Source organism: Gasterosteus aculeatus, chromosome 3 (assembly GCF_964276395.1).
Source record: "Gasterosteus aculeatus chromosome 3, fGasAcu3.hap1.1, whole genome shotgun sequence".
Classification (NCBI taxonomy): domain Eukaryota; kingdom Metazoa; phylum Chordata; class Actinopteri; order Perciformes; family Gasterosteidae; genus Gasterosteus; species Gasterosteus aculeatus.
The window spans coordinates 5,055,576-5,072,432 of record NC_135690.1 but is presented as its reverse complement, the minus strand read 5'-3'; the positions used below and the strand labels follow the sequence as shown (position 1 = coordinate 5,072,432).

The following is a 16,857-nucleotide window of genomic DNA, read 5'->3' as shown; positions in this document are numbered from 1 at the left end:
TTTCTGTCCCCTCCCCTCCACTCTCCTCTGTTGATCTCATGTTATAATTAGCTTCAGTTTTAAGAGATCATTTTTTAATGCAGAGTGATAGTTTTTAATAACTTCAATAACTTACATAGTTTCTTATGTTTTTAATGCATAACTCTACACATTCAGGACTAAATCACCCTTGGACAGTTATAATACTCGTTAATTTGCACACCACGGACCCTCCTCAACAGGTGTTGACGTCGGGTGAGCAGGTTGTGGGTTGCTGCTGCTGCTGGCCGATGCCGTAGGAGCAGTGAAGAAACTTCTGCAACTTTGACGTAAATGTTTTGTTTTCTTCCTTCTTCCTTCTTCCTCCTCTTTCCAGCACCGCTGGGATAGCTTTGCTTCATCCTTGTGATACTGTCCTCTTACTCTCTTTCGCCACTTCGCGACGTTTGGTTTTCGTTTTGCCGGTTTCTTGGATCCGTTCTGCACATGCACAGTAAAAATGGACTGATCCAATGTAGTGGACAGTGAAGTGGGGGGCCGACACACACATAATACGATACGCATTCTGCTGGCATTTTAGTGAGAGGATTTTAATCATAAATATAATTATTATGCGCAAATAAGTAATAACTTGATTAACCATAAGTGTATGAGGATTTTTACGGGGCCCCTCAGGAACTTGGGGCCCTAGGTAACCGCCTAGTTTCGCCTAATGGTAAGTCCGCCCCTGTTTATGACACTAGTCTGTAACTTGAATGAAAAAAGTAAGCTGTACTATATGCACTTGAACATGGATTCATATATATTTTACAGGATATCAGTAGAGGCAGCTCAAGAAGATCAGGCTGAGCGAGTCCTGAGGATCTGTGTCTACCACACTCAAGTGGCGATGAAGGTGTCACGGTGTGGTTCACTTCCTGTCTTATTTTGTAGTTTTCTGCCACTCGTGTCCCCGGGTAACTTCACTTCCTGCCTTGTCTCGTCATCCCCTGTGCTCCTCTAATAGTTTCCACCTGTGTCCAATCACCTGCACCTCCCTTGTGTATTTAAGCAGTGTGTCTCCTGTGTCACTTGTCGCGTCATTGTCTTTCGTCTTGGATCGCCGTAGTTTCTCGTCTGTGTGCTTTTGCCCCCGGTTCCTGTGTTTTTTGAGCTTTGACTATTAAAGTCTTTTGTTTTCCGCAAGTCTGCGTTTGAGTCCTGCCTTCCACCCGCAACCCTGACAGAATGACGCGACCAAAGAAGGGCTCAGCAGACCCGCTGCCAGACTACGGTCCGGACTACCTGGACGTAAGGAGTCCCTTCTGGCAGCGGAAAACGAACTTCATCTTCGGTCCCAGGGGCTATCAGCTCGCCTGCCTCGAGCTCCGGGATCTGCTAAATCCTAAGAGGAGCCCTGGCCAGAGGAATAACAGACGTCCCGCTGGGCCGCCGCAGCGATCTCCCGTTCCCGCTGGGCCGCCGCAGCGATCTCCCGTTCCCGCTGGGCCGCCGCAGCGATCTCCCGTTCCCGCTGGGCCGCCGCAGCGATCTCCCGTTCCCGCTGGGCCGCCGCAGCGATCTCCCGTTCCCGCTGGGCCGCCGCAGCGATCTCCCGTTCCCGCTGGGCCGCCGCAGCGATCTCCCGTTCCCGCTGGGCCGCCGCAGCGTTCTCCCGTTCCCGCTGGGCCGCCGCAGCGTTCTCCCGTTCCCGCTGGGCCGCCGCAGCGTTCTCCCGTTCCCGCTGGGCCGCCGCAGCGTTCTCCCGTTCCCGCTGGGCCGCCGCAGCGTTCTCCCGTTCCCGCTGGGCCGCCGCAGCGTTCTCCCGTTCCCGCTGGGCCGCCGCAGCGTTCTCCCGTTCCCGCTGGGCCGCCGCAGCGTTCTCCCGTTCCCGCTGGGCCGCCGCAGCGTTCTCCCGTTCCCGCTGGGCCGCCGCAGCGATCTCCCGTTCCGAGACTCTCAGCCATGCCCCCGACCCCCGAGCCAGCGCCACGATCCATGCCCCCGGTACCAGCACCACGCTCCATGCCCCCGACCCGACCAGTACCGGCCCCACGCTCCATGCCCCCGACCAGTCCAGTACCGGCCCCACGCTCCATGCCCCCGACCCGACCAGTACCGGCCCCACGCTCCATGCCCCCGACCCGACCAGTACCGGCCCCACGCTCCATGACCCCGACCCGACCAGTCCCCGCTCCGAGACTCATGACCCCGACGCCCCCAGTCCCCGCTCCGAGACTCAGGCTCCCTCCCTCCCATCCCATGGTCCTCTCCCACCCTCCCGTTGGTGATTTGAGGGCCGTCTGGGATCCGGCCCTTGAGGGGGGGGCTACGGGGTGGGTTATGGGGGGGGCTGAGCCGCCGCCGACTGCGGAGGTGTTCCGTGTCCCCGAGCCGGACCCGACTGCGGAGGTGTTCCGTGTCCCCGAGCCGGACCCGACTGCGGAGGTGTTCCGTGTCCCCGAGCCGGACCCGACTGCGGAGGTGTTCCGTGTCCCCGAGCCGGACCCGACTGCGGAGGTGTTCCGTGTCCCCGAGCCGGACCCGACTGCGGAGGTGTTCCGTGTCCCCGAGCCGGACCCGACTGCGGAGGTGTTCCGTGTCCCCGAGCCGGACCCGACTGCGGAGGTGTTCCGTGTCCCCGAGCCGGAGCCGACTGCGGAGGTGTTCCGTGTCCCCGAGCCGCCGGAGCCGACTGCGGAGGTGTTCCGTGTCCCCGAGCCGACGCCGCCGACTACCCCGGAGGTGTTCCGTGTCCCCGAGCCGACGCCGCCGACTACCCCGGAGGTGTTCCGTGTCCCCGAGCCGACGCCGCCGACTACCCCGGAGGTTTCCCGTGTCCCCGAGCCGGCGCCGCCGACTACCCCGGAGGTTTCCCGTGTCCCCGAGCCGGCGCCGCCGACTACCCCGGAGGTTTCCCGTGTCCCCGAGCCGGCGCCGCCGACTACCCCGGAGGTTTCCCGTGTCCCCGAGCCGGCGCCGCCGACTACCCCGGAGGTTTCCCGTGTCCCCGAGCCGGCGCCGCCGACTACCCCGGAGGTTTCCCGTGTCCCCGAGCCGGCGCCGCCGACTACCCCGGAGGTTTCCCGTGTCCCCGAGCCGGCGCCGCCGACTACCCCGGAGGTTTCCCGTGTCCCCGAGCCGGCGCCGCCGACTACCCCGGAGGTTTCCCGTGTCCCCGAGCCGGCGCCGCCGACTACCCCGGAGGTTTCCCGTGTCCCCGAGCCGGCGCCGCCGACTACCCCGGAGGTTTCCCGTTTCCCCGAGCTGCCGACGACAACCCCGGAGGTTTCCCGTTTCTCAGAGCCTGCCATTCCTGAGACGTTCCGTGCCCTGTGGTCACCGCTCCGGAGCCGGCGAAAGGACCGCCCGCCGGGCCGACCCCAGAGGCTCCCCGCTCGTCTGGCCGCCCGCCGGGCCGCCCGCCAGAATTTCCCGGGTGGTCCGACCAACGTCTCGGGTTTCCCTCCCCCCCTCCCCTTGTTTCGCTCTAGTGTGAGCCGCCTGGAAGTCGGCCCTTGAGGGGGGGGTACTGTCACGGTGTGGTTCACTTCCTGTCTTATTTTGTAGTTTTCTGCCACTCGTGTCCCCGGGTAACTTCACTTCCTGCCTTGTCTCGTCATCCCCTGTGCTCCTCTAATAGTTTCCACCTGTGTCCAATCACCTGCACCTCCCTTGTGTATTTAAGCAGTGTGTCTCCTGTGTCACTTGTCGCGTCATTGTCTTTCGTCTTGGATCGCCGTAGTTTCTCGTCTGTGTGCTTTTGCCCCCGGTTCCTGTGTTTTTTGAGCTTTGACTATTAAAGTCTTTTGTTTTCCGCAAGTCTGCGTTTGAGTCCTGCCTTCCACCCGCAACCCTGACAGAAGGTGCATTCAAACCGGATGTATCGATTGTTGTTGAAGGGACTGAAGTATTCAACAACTGTGGAAGTGCGGCAAAGGCCTGTCTCCTGCTGATGAACTTGAGCTATCCCCCCAAAATGAAGTGCACTTTTGAAGTCTTTCAAAAGCTTCTTGTTGAGCTTGATGTCCTCAAGCTGTCCCCAAAGATCCTGTCCCTGAGGAACAAGCTTATAGCTTGAGTGCACATGTTTTTTCAAAGGGGGCACATTTGTTTATGTGGCCTGTTTTCTATGTTCTGATTTTAATTGTAAAAGAATAATTTTAAAACCAGAGGTTCTCAACTGGTGGGTTGTGGGACCATTGTTTAAGGGTTTCAGATGTGGGTGCTGTGTTGATGTTTCAAAAACCTTTTGGAAAATATTTTATTGAAAAATATATATTTTTTAAATAAAGGTGTTAACAATTACCTATTTTACCCAAGTAATTGTTTCAATACACAAACATTGAGAACACATTTAGGCAATCTAAACTGCAGAAAATTATGTAAAATGTTGTGTAAATGTTACTTACATAGTCTATAAATTAAAGTTAAAAAAGGTATTTAAAATAACCTTGGAAGCCATTGATTTTTAGGTGAGATTTTTTAGTTTGAAGCAGTCAATCTGAGTAAAACTTACAAAGGAGTAAAATTCAATGTCCATATTAATAATACTCAGTAAATTACTTGAGGTTTGCTAGTAAAGGTAACTTATATCCTGCTAGTAAGATTTATTTGATGATCATCCTTGTAGAATTTACTTTACTTTCGAAGTGCAAAAAGTTGTATTAACTAAATAGTACTCCACTTTTTTTTCAGTGTACCTGGACGATATCTTAAACCTGGCGTGCACAGTCGTATGCGCACTTGTTTCAATTCATGGTTCTAAAAGGTTTGAGTCTGTTGCAGAGCAATTCACCGCCAAAACAATAGGTGGAGTAACGTTTTTTGTTGAAGACGACCTATAGACATCTTTGTGTGTGGAAGTCGTTGGTTTATTTATTTATCATAGACCTTCTTGACCCGTGCATCGCCACTGCTGCTTTTCATCGCGGACACATTTGTCCCATATTTTTCTCCACAACTTTGTTCTCCTCGACCGGCAAACCGACGTTTGCGCAGATCTCTCTCCATGAATCGGAGGCCATCCGCGCGTCCTTATAGTCCGCCAATGAATGTAGAAGTGGTCACATATACGCATTTCTTCCGACAAAAGCTCTTCAATCTGATCCGTTCTCTCGTAAACATTCTTCGTTTTAATAATGGCGGTATTGCGCTATGAAAACGGAAATGTGAGACTCCATAAAGGATGTAGTTAGCAGACCAATCGCAGCCTGGTGCGCTGCGGGAGCCTAGAAAAATGGGTCGACGCACGCAAGCACGCAAGGAGGTGCGAAAAGGCACTGTCAGGATCTCCGATCCCCCCGAGTTGGTTGATGAGAAGAATCGCAGCACGTTGATCAATTAAAGTCAAAAGTTAACATTTATTTAGAAGAGAAAAAGATTACATGAGCAATTCTCCGCAGATATCTGGCTCTAACTATTGCTTGCAAGCAGGAGGTCCAACACACCAGCACGTATCTCAGCGTTCTGTGTAATGGCGTCTCCGAGCAGTAAAAACGCTGAGTTTTTATACACATGTGAAGAACATTCTCCGTGCCAGTTACGAGAAGCTACAAAGCAGGTTGAGATAAGAACCCAGGTGAAGCTGAGGGTAGCACACACACACACACACACACACACACACGATCCTCCTCAGTGGCCGGGGCAAATCATTATTAATTGACATAAAGTAAAAACGTGGATCCGGAACGAAAGCTCCGAATAAGATATGAACCAAGGCCATGAACAGAAGTCCTCTGTTTGAAAGCTTCTACAAGATCGAGTTGACCGCCCTCCCTTCTCAGTGCGCAGCTGCAAAGCAACATTTTGTATCATGCTGCTCCTCGCACTTCAGGGTCAAATACAGGACACTTGAGACACGGCCTTAGCACAAAACAATGTTATAATATATTTTACCACTATGCATCTCACAGCACACAAAAGGGACACGCAAGGGGCTCTTGCGTCTGCGTGTCCTTGCGTCTACATGTGCTACATTCATCAAACAGGATATTCCATATACACGCAAAAAAATAAGTCATTGGAAGAGTGTTTCCCACAGATCCAACGTCAATGTGTGGCGGTTGGGGGCTGACGGGAGGTAATTCGCCGAACTGGAATAATTCGTTCAATATTCATTTGTAAGACAGAACTTTATTCGAGTAAATAAAAAACAGGGATTCACGCCTATACGAACGTCGTACTAAATGCAACTTCTGTCAGAGCAACGCGGGGCTTGCTAAAAACACGCAGGGCAGACGCGGTGTGCACGGAGGGGAGAGTGTGTGTGTGTGTGTGTGTGTGTGTGTGTGTGTGTGTGTGAGACGCGTGAGTGACAGAGACGGAGGGAGAGCAGTGAAAGGAAATGCAGGTGAACGAATACGCTGCGCGATTTAAATAGCGTTAAAAAAATACACCAAACGCAATGTGTGGCGGCGTTTACCGCCACAAACTAGTGTATGTGTGGGAAACATTGCTTCTAATACACATGTGCGTGTGTTGAGTGCTGGTCCTCTGGAGGGAGTGAAGGGGGGCGGACCGGAGAAGTCCTGACTCACTACAATAACACCCCCGTCCTGCCACAACGCCGTCTCGTGGGACTGTTCTGCTAGTCGGACAGGTAAAGCCGGCATTATGTACTTCTGTTGTCATAGCGCGAGGCAGGCAAAGAGAGGTGGGGTTTACTGCACCTGACTGACACGGAGAAACAGCTCGTAGAAAGAAAACCAAAAGTCTGACCGAGTGGAAGAAATCTACATTTTACTTGCCGTGAAGCCTTGGACTTTAAATCAGGTTTGACTTTGAAGCAACGTCCACCTCGCCAACCTCCGCCTTCAGGTAAGCTCGTTCAAACACTGAATGGGAGCAGCGGATCCTCACACCCAAAGCCGCGTCTTTAACCATTAAACTCACTCACGCCATAAAAGCTCTCTCTCTCTCTCTCTCTGTGTACCGAGCCGGCCTGAAAAGCTGCCGTGCAAACACGTGGTAATGTGGGCAAGCTGAACGGACACCACACAGCCCACATCGGAGCTCCCAACTGAGCTTGACAGGAGTTGAGCAGGCCACGGCTGTATATCCGAACTACAAGTTATCCAACAACGTCACCCATGCAGATGGAGTGATAAACTTAAACGCCGCGATTAACTCCTGCGTTCGGCCTCAATCCAATAATACCGATCAGGAGTTATTTTAGTTAAATGCTGACTTGCAAACTATAAGATCCACAGCTCTCTTTTTTGCATAGTGATGAACTGTAAGCATATTTTATAGAATTTTGGATTGCAAGTATGACAAAAATTGTGCCTACCAATAGCTGATTGAGAGGAACCTTTCAGAATACATTAGGATTATTCATAATAGTTACTGCCACTGAATTGTGAAGACTGCCTTAATGCCAAAACATGCCTCAGGTATGTTCTTTTATCCTAAATACACAGCAGAGACTTGTTTTGTTAAGTGAAATATGAGTTTGGGCAATCTGCATAGTATTGCAGCCCATCCAAACCTAGAAATTCAGTCCTTACAGGTTGGAAAGAATACAATGGGCTGTCTGTCTTTGGATGGGTCATTATTTGTGCACCAGTAATTCCAAATGCAGAGTAAATGGTATACTGGCATGCTACCTTTTTTTTAAGACATGTTAAGGAAAACATCCTGACAAAGCTTAAAAGCAGTAGCTTTTGTGCTGATTCTCCTATTCTGAAATCTTAAGATCATCAAAGAGATCACATGAGCTAATTTCAGAACAATATAATTCTTCGTTAAAGCTGACTCCATAAAAGACTGTTTTGTTTTGCTTTAAGGTTCGCTGGAATGAAACATACGTGCAGGATGGTCTTCCTAATATGTAGTTGTAGTATGTGACGGCACTAAAAACCATAATCAGTCCTTCACATTCAGCGTGGGGAAGTAATCTGGCTTGTCAACTATTCTCAGGTCTGTAATTAGAGGTTATTAAAACATACGTCAGTTTTTCCAGTATTTATACGTCTACAGCTTTGGCGGGTATGCGTACGCGGAAATCAAAATGTTGGTGGGTAGCGATCAGTGGATAATTGTTAACAGACAAAAACAACAGACTTCCTTGAGGGGTGGGAGTTTTGGTGCCCCCCTAATATAATGGCAGGGGACCACACGTTGTGAACAATCTGTGTTTCACAGACGTTTAGCATGCTTTTGTAAGGTTGCACAACTGGTGTGTCTGACTTCCATATCTTTGGATGTGAGGGCCTCAGGCAGTCTACAGTTGTTTTTCTTTATGCAGTCAGTTTGTTACTTTGTATGTGACAGAGCCAGACTTCTTGAGTGATGACCCGTCTGTGTTGTTAGTTGTGTCATGCACCCTCATTCTCTGCAGCTTTTAAATAAGTGTGTATTCTCTGAGGTGGGGTGCTAAGAGGTACTTAAAAAATATTCCTTTATTAGTCCCACAATGGGGAAATTGATAGGATCACGGCAGCAAAGTGGACAGTACACACAAGATACATGATAAAAAACAAGAGCAGCATTATAATGATAATCATAAAAATGACCAGAACAAAAAAATTAAATGTAAAAAAAACGAGTGCAAAGGCCACAGTAACTAAGTACTAAATATATGTATATGCACACATACCACAGTGGTTATTGCACATTGTTATCTTTATTGTACATATGGTTTCAGTGATTTAATGTGTCACACTGCGGTGAAGTTGTTGAGTTTGTTTTATTTTGTCTGTGTACTAATAGTCTTGCCCTGTGCCAGTGTGTTAGTTTCTGCCCGTGTGTTGGTGCGTTCTCTCTAGCCTTGCCATAGATACCAAGCCTTGAAAACCATGTCATTGGGTAGTGCTCCATTGTTTTCCTCCAAGAGAGTGATTTTGTAAGATTTTGTAGCATAGATTTAGTGCTTACCCGCTATCTTGATAAAGTTAAGTCTTTTTGTTTTTCCTCCTAGTTGAGTGACTTTTGTTTGATACTTTTTGTAGCCTCACTTCCTCCTAAACTATTTATTGGAAGAAGTGAGTTATAGATAATTTTCATAGTTCGTATTTATTTCTCTGCCTTGGAGAGATTCAGTCTTGCCAATAAAGACTACAAGTCCCTTGACAACCCTGGATCTGTGTTCTGCCGGTTTGTGACAGGATGATAGCTTAGTCATCATCCTCCTGTTACTCACCATCTCTATTGGGTCCAGTGGACACCCTAGCACACTGCTGGCGATCTTGATGACGTTTTTGAGTCTCTTCCCGTTGGCCGCCGATATGCTGCTGCTCCGGGCGGCTCCAGCTTGTCGTTCAGAAGTAGAGGCTGGATGGTGTTGAGGGCACTGGAGAAATCCCAAAACATGACTCTCACAGTGCTTCCAGCCTTTTCCAGGTGAGAGAGCCACTCTAGTGTCTTCATCGGGTGGGATGTTAACGTCACCGGCCTGAAGCTGTTTAATTTGTGGGGTCTTTGGGATTGGTACATTACATTATATTACATTTAGCTGACGCTTTTATCCAAAGTGACTTACAATAAGTGCATTCAACCATAGGGATACAAACTCAGAAGAGCAAGAAACAAGAAAGTGCAATTTCCTCAAATAAGCCAATTTACAATTTGCTATAGATAAGTGGTGTTACAAGTATAATTTAAGCGCTACAACTTTTAGTAGAGGTAGAGTCTGAAGAGGTGTGTCATTAGTTTGCGGCGGAAGATATGAAGGCTCTCTGCGGTCCTGGTGTGATCAGAGAGCTTGTTCCACCATTTCGGAGCAAGGACAGCAAAGAGTCGTGATCTAGTCGAGTGTTTTGCTCTCAGTGAGGGAGGGACGAGCAGTTTAGCAGATGCAGAGCGGAGAGTGCGGGTTGGGATGAAGGGTTTGACCATGTCCTGGATGTAAGCTGGACCCGATTCCTTCACAGCATGGTACGTGAGCACCAATGTTTTGAATTGGATGCGGGCAGCCACCGGTAGCCAGTGAAGAGAGCGGAGGAGTGGAGTAGTGTGGGAGAATTTCATAAGGTTAAAGACGAGTCGAGATGCTGCATTCTGGATGAGCTGCAGAAGTCGAATGGCAGTAGCGGAGAGACCTGCTAGGAGAGAGTTGCAGTAGTCCAGGCGGGAGATGACAAGAGCCTGAATCAGTACTTGGGCAGCCTTCTGAGTGAGAAGGGGACGTATTTGTAGAGCGTGTATCTACAGGATCGTGTTGCCGCGGTGATGTTGGGAGTTGTCTGTTGAGTGTCACGCCAAGGTTCCTAGCAGTCAAAGTGGGCATTAGCACGGAGTTGCCAAAGTTGACCGTCAAGTCCTGGGTCGGAGAATCTTTTCCGGGAAAGAGAGAAGTAGTTTAGTCTTGTCGGAGTTGATTTTCAGATGGTGAGCGGACATCCACTGAGAGATGTCAGTCAGACAGGAAGAGATCCGTGCCGCCACCTGGTTGTCCAAGTGAGGGAAGGAGAGAATTAGTTGGGTGTCATCAGCATAGCTGTGGTAGGAAAAGCTATGCAAGCGAATGACAGCGCCGAGAGAGTTGGTGTAGAGCAAGAAGAGGAGGGGACCCAGGACGGAACCCTGACCCAGGACAGAACTCTGAACCCTGTTTCACAGATTATGAAGTAGCTGCAATGTTGATTTTGCGTCTTAAAAAAAAGTAATAGTTGTGTTTATGTACAGCACATAGTCAGTGGTTTGACTGATTGAAAGTATAGTGTATAGTCCCTCTGTGGTGTGGGGAACTGCCCTGAGGTGAAGCAAAGAAGTGAATTGTGTCCAAGTCAAACACTCTGCGTGGTGCGTTCACTATCTATTAATATTATGTACGTCACCAGCTAACAAGTATACTTCCCTGCCACATTCTGCCAACGCTGGAGACATACAGACAATGATGGCAAGCACTATAGATGTTATAAGTGAGTGGTGGTTGCTACTCAATTAAAAGAAATCCATGAATCTTTCTTGTAATGCCAGAAAGCAGTGGAAGAAGCAACTGTTAAAATGTTTGTGTCCTAAAACAACACCATCAAGCTCACTGTCTGTGTTCTAAATGTCCATGCTTACATTCTCCCTGCGGGACTCTCATCCTATAGAATATTTGTGTTATTCAGTCGATTCTTTTCGTCTTTTTTATTTTATTTAGGCAAGGACTCTCCAGTCCATTGACAGCCCGCTCTGTGCAGGTGTGCTGGGCTTCGGGGAGCGGCAGAACGCTGTGGCTTCAGAGATCATGTCTGATGGAGAGGTGCTGCCCCCAACAGTACCATTTACAAGGGGCTGTAAAGCCAGATCAAGTCTACCAGTGGGTCGATCAAGTTGCCAGACCAGAGAGAGGCCACCTGGTAGGTAGACACACATAGACAAGTGCAAGGCTAACGCCTGGATGGTCTGACTGGGGAAACTTACAAGTGTGAGTTGACTTCAAAAGTTGACTGCAAACAAGCTGTTCCACGATGATATCTTACTATAAAACGTTTGCACATAAATGAGAATGAGAGAACAGTAACAAATTCAGTACAGTACAGTATAGCAACGATCATGATCTGCTTTATTTTAGGCTTGAGCACCTTTATTTGCAAGTGATTTGGTTGAATGACTGAATGAAAAAAAGCTGCCCTTTCAATGTTATGTTTTGAGAAGCTGCCACATATTTTAACATGCTCTAGAGGATTGCACATAGTGATGCAACCAAATATCTGCTTAAAATAAACGCTAACATTTTTTCAATTATTAAGTGCAAGGTTGACATCAATGATCACTGTAAGAGACTAAGGTTGTGTTTGTGTGTTTGTCAGGCATATTATATCTGCAATATGGGGATGAGACAAAAAAAATCAGGATGCCAGTAGAGATCAGCAGTCAGGATGCTCTGGAGGCTCTGTTTGTCACCGCATTCCCTCATCAGCTTACCGTGAAGATGCTGCAGTCTCCCAATATGGCCATCTACATAAAACACACCAACCGCAACGTCTACTACGACCTGGAGGACATCAGGTGAGGCTTTTTAATGTAGTAACTGACAGTTAAACTCACTGAATATGGGATACCCCGAAATTACTGTGAAACACAGGAAAGCGGACATAAATGAACGTGTGTTCAGTCCAGTCAGATGTCTCAGACTTCACAATATACAGTCAGGCGAGTCTAGAACACATATCACAGGCTTAACCTCTTCAAACAGAGAGACAATTTTCAACAGCCGTTGCCGTGGACCAAGTAGTCAAGCCACAACAGGTTAACTGCAAAGTGGGTTTATTTGCCCAAACATTATTCAATACCAAACATTTACCAGAACAAATTAACAGAGTTATAGGGCCCCACTAAAAAGGAGTAAGGTTGACAAAGACATCAACGAAAATGTATATAGTGACTGACCAAACCAACCAAAGCATATGGGGGAGGACAACCCAAGATATGAACCACAAGGTAACCTAAGCCCTAATTCCCCCGTGGTGTCAGAGCTCTTGGTGTGGTATTTGGCTCTGTAATCTTTCATAAAACCAGACTCCACTCTCAGCTTCATCTTTTGTTCAAACAGCTACCAGGTAACTTTCAGTGTGTATACCCAATATGTCCTCAAATATTTCATGTTCTAAAGTCAAAAGCCCCCTCTCTTCTGTCGTCCTAGGCCAAGGCTAGTAGTAATGGTCAGGTCACAGAGATTAAAGCTGAATGGTAGTACACAATATGCCTGCACACTCAGGGTAACATTCTCAAGGGTCATTATTTCATGATAAAATGAAGAACAGTATATGCAATATGCGCACCCCCTGCATGGTTGACATCAATTATAAATGCATACAGATATGTACAGTATGAGAGAAAGTGTGTGAGACGTGTGAGAGACAGTCGATGCTCTTCTGCGGTATGTGGTGTTCACCATGTGACGTTACGGCTCAAGAAGGTCTTCCTGTAAATTTAATGATTCCTTTCAATCCTTTAATTTCTGTCGGACAAATTTAATGCATTGTACATCTTTTCCATTGTTCATTTTATACATCCATCGCAGTCTGTCTGTCACGAGGGGAGGATCCTTCTGTGTCTCTCTAAAGGTTTCTTCCCTTTATTCTCCCCATCAAAAGCTTTTTCATTGTTTGGGGAGTTTTTCCTGTGCCGATTTGTGAGGGTTTATGGACGGAGGCAAATTTGCGATATTGTGCTATATAAAATAAAATCATATAATCATGGCAAAAACTTACACCGCCCCCCTGTGAGGGTTACAAACCTGAGAAGCATTGCACACAAGTTACAAAGTGTTGGGAAAATCAATCAGAATCTATTTCTTTAAATGTGTCTGCTGGCAGAAAGCTTCATTGAATTCATCATCATCCAATGACAATAATGATCTCAACTATTTTAAAATAAGTAGAACAAACAAAGCCCAAAGAGTCTAATTGATATGAATTATTATTATTAAGTTATGAGGATATACCGACTGTTACAGCTTATGTATCACATGTATGTGTAGCTGACCATATAGAACTAGGAGTTTTATTATGTATGTGTGTGAATATGTGTAATGCAGATCGGTATATCTATTGTTCATAATCCAACATTTGATCAATTGAACCAGTGAAACATGGAACATCCAGAAGTTTATTTGGCTCCAAATAAACCAGCAGAACTTTACGAAGAGCACGAAATGCAGCTGCTTTACCGATGTTCACTGCCATCGCAACGCTGTACAAACATGTACAGTATGAGAAAGTGTGTGATATAGTATGAGACACAGTGTGGAAAGTCCTCCATGGAGTGTAATACGAGACCCGGTGTAGTCTCCATGAGGTAGCTCCGCCAGTTCCCAGTCTATGTCTGCAGTGTTGGACAACTTTGCGGTGCTGCTGAGCACAGCACACATACATTTGTGAATGGACCTCCACACTCTATCTCATTAACTTATTAAACCCTGGCCTATCCGTCCCCAAGATTAGGGGGTGGGAGCTTACCGGAACCCTAACCCTTTTCCCTTATATCTACTGCCATTATGGAATACTGGTATACATTCCCATGCACACACACTCCCCACAATACCTCCACCGTTACCCCGGGCCAAACTAGTCTGTGGTGGACCATGTACAGCCAGTATCCATCATTAACATATGTATACCTTTCTGTATTCTTCCCTGAATGCGGTATGTTGCTCCCGGTCCACCGGGGAAGGGTGTTGGAAGGCTGGCAACCCTAATAACCTGTCCCACCTTTGTCAGTGGACACCACCAGCAGAAATTCCTAGGCATCTGAGCGACTGTGGGTGAGTGGGGAGCACGGTCGTCCTCCAATCAGAGGGTTGTCGGTTCGATCCCAGGCCCGGCTAACCCGCATGTCGTTGTGTCCTTGGGCAAGACACTTAACCCAACATTGATCCTGTAGCTGCGACTACAGTGTGTGAATGGTAGTTACTGATGGCAGGTGTCACTGTGTATGGTTCTCCTGTCATCAGTGTATGAATGGGTGTGAATGGGTGAATGATGTAATGTATTGTTAAAGCGCTTTGAGTGGTCAGAAGACTAGAAAAGCGCTATACAAGTACAGGCCATTTTACCATTTTTACCATCTCCAACACTCTGCCCTGGTGTTTGAGGGCTCCCTTGTATGTCGGGAAGGGAACCAGCATTGGCTGCGGCCAGAGGATCGAGGCGGGGTAGGGGCGATGCCGACCACAGAGCCGGCGAGAGCCATGCCTGGAGCTACGCATGTAACGTTCTCCAAGGGGTGGGTGTTCTAGAAAACCAAAACAACTGAACATTTCTGCCAGCTTCTCAATCGTTTTCTGATCACCGATGAGAGGGAGTGGATATTGTTCCACTTCCAACACCGTATTAAGGATCACCTTGAAATCCCCACAAAGCCTGTCTTTTTCATTACAGGAGCTATGGGTGTTGCCCATTCACTCACACTGACAGGCTCATGCATGCCACTCTCTACTGACGATTGTAACTCACTCAGCACCACTCAGGCTTCCATGAACCTTGCTTTGCTATCAGACTTCAGATCTAGTTTAGTCATGATGTTCTTCATCCTTCCCAGTTCGTCTTTAAACATCTGTGTACTTTTTCGAGGACTGTGGTTAGACCTGGTTCCGCCTTGGAGATCATGATGATGGTTAACCAGTCCAAACGCATCTTTTCCAGCCATGCACGACCACAGAGAGATGAATAATTGCCTTGCACAATGTATAGCGGCAATGTACTGTAGGTGTTTGCTTGTTCAGTTTGACCGCTACCTCAACTATGCCGCTGACTGGCACTGTTTCACCAGTGTAGGTCTAAGAGGATGTTAGACTTTTTCAATGTTAGATGTTTTAATGCCTTTTTGTGGATGCGGCCTGACACAATTGACACTGCTGCCCAACTGTCAATCTCCATGTGAGTGTGTTGCCATTCTAATGGAGTAACCGAATACCCCTGTGACCCTCCCTTAATGGACAGTATGTGAACTCTCCGATCATCTGAGCTGCTACTATCTCCAGATGAGCCATTCTGGTATTCCACATTATACACGACTTTCTTTTCACAAGCACATTTTGGTGGCTGAGGCTCTCTTTTGTTGTTTGTTATCCTTTTACTCTTGCATGCACGTTCAATGTGACCCTTTTTCCCGCATTTCCTACAAACTAGGTCTTTGCTCCAGCATTCAGATGCTACATGTGCCATCTCATCACATCTGTAGTAGTTTCATTTGCAATCTTACGCAGTTGCCGTTAACCCAACCGAAATTAGCTGATGTGCCTCCATGGACACGCTTTTTTGCACTGGCCTGTCCAGTATCAATGCCTTTTCCGTAAGCAATCTTTTTTGTATGGTTTCGCTCCTGAGACCACACACCAGTCTGTCTCTTATTGCTTCGCTTAGCAATGCTACGGGGGGGTGGCGGCAAACAAATTTGTACAGTGTACAAAAACTTGCACATCACAGCAATGTGACTTGACACGTCCTCCTAGTACAACAAACACTCATGTATTCGTTGTCCTCATCGCCAGTGGTTCTATCTTGGTAATTTTTGTATTACTCCAGAATAAGACCATGCAGAGTCAGAGTTGGATTCATTGTGTCTTTACTTCTTTCGCTTGCATACAACACCGTATACATACATTTCCCCTGATGTAATGCGGTCTTTTACATCACACATGCCAATGGCGGCCACTCATGGCTTCAACATTGGGAACAGTTTGGACTCTTTTTGACTCTCTCCCTTTCCTAATGTGTCCATTTCGTCCTTTGGTCTCTCTCTTCACAATATACTTAGTAAATTGGTTGTACATTAATGCAGTCCACCTATCAGGATAACAGTTGGTTTAAAGAGTCTTATACCTCCCAGCATCACCGATTGGCAGGCTGAATCGAAATCTTGCACACATGTGATTGTTGATTCTACATAGAGTATAGTGTCCCAACCATTTCATCTCTGTGTGAGACATCACACACACTTTAAACATCACTGTGCGTTCTGTTTGTTTCTAGAAACATCACATCCCACTCCTGTCTGAAGGTTTATCATAGAGACCCAGCATATGTGTTCAACCGCCATGCCAGGCCAGCCAACACAGAGGGCAGGGTGAGTCTTCAGTCTGCAGCCATCATATTGTATTTGTATCCTGCAGTGTTGAATGGGTGACAATGTATGGAGGGGAGAGGCATCGAGGGAGGGACGGGGGAGAGACAGAGGCCCTTTCTCAATATGCGTTTTTGTTTGGACTTGTGTTTGGACTTGTGAAACGTCAGTCGCAGCCTGAATACTGTTCCAATTCTAAAGTCCACATCCCGCCGAGAACTGTCATAATACCCGGATGTGACTCGCCCCGTGTATTTTACCGAAAATGCATCGGAGCAGACCTATCCGTTCTTGTGCGAGCCAAATATCCAAGAATGCATTTTAACGGGACCGTCAGACCCATCCAACACCGGGTGGCCAACCTCATCTCAGCCCGTTCTTGGAAAGTCTTCTGTGAAATGC

General features: G+C 47.8%; 1 protein-coding gene across 15 annotated transcripts in view; it reads left to right on the top strand.

The window, feature by feature from the left end:
- Positions 1–6,525: 6,525 nt before the first annotated feature.
- Positions 6,526–16,857, top strand: part of LOC120816479 (sickle tail protein homolog) — a 35,570-nt gene continuing 25,238 nt past the window's right edge. For 10 of the 15 annotated variants that reach the window (XR_013467085.1, XR_013467084.1, XR_013467086.1 and 7 more), the window contains exons 1-4: positions 6,526–6,777; positions 11,048–11,246; positions 11,700–11,898; positions 16,365–16,458. Coding sequence is in view for 8 of the 15 variants with exons in the window: in XM_040172102.2 (XP_040028036.2) it covers positions 11,135–11,246; positions 11,700–11,898; positions 16,365–16,458 (405 nt within the window). In the remaining 7 variants the exon portion in view is untranslated. Of the gene's footprint in view, positions 6,778–11,047; positions 11,247–11,699; positions 11,899–16,364; positions 16,459–16,857 lie in introns of those variants that run through there. The other 5 variants (XM_078098894.1, XM_040172100.2, XM_040172101.2 and 2 more) reach the window with 4 other exon arrangements.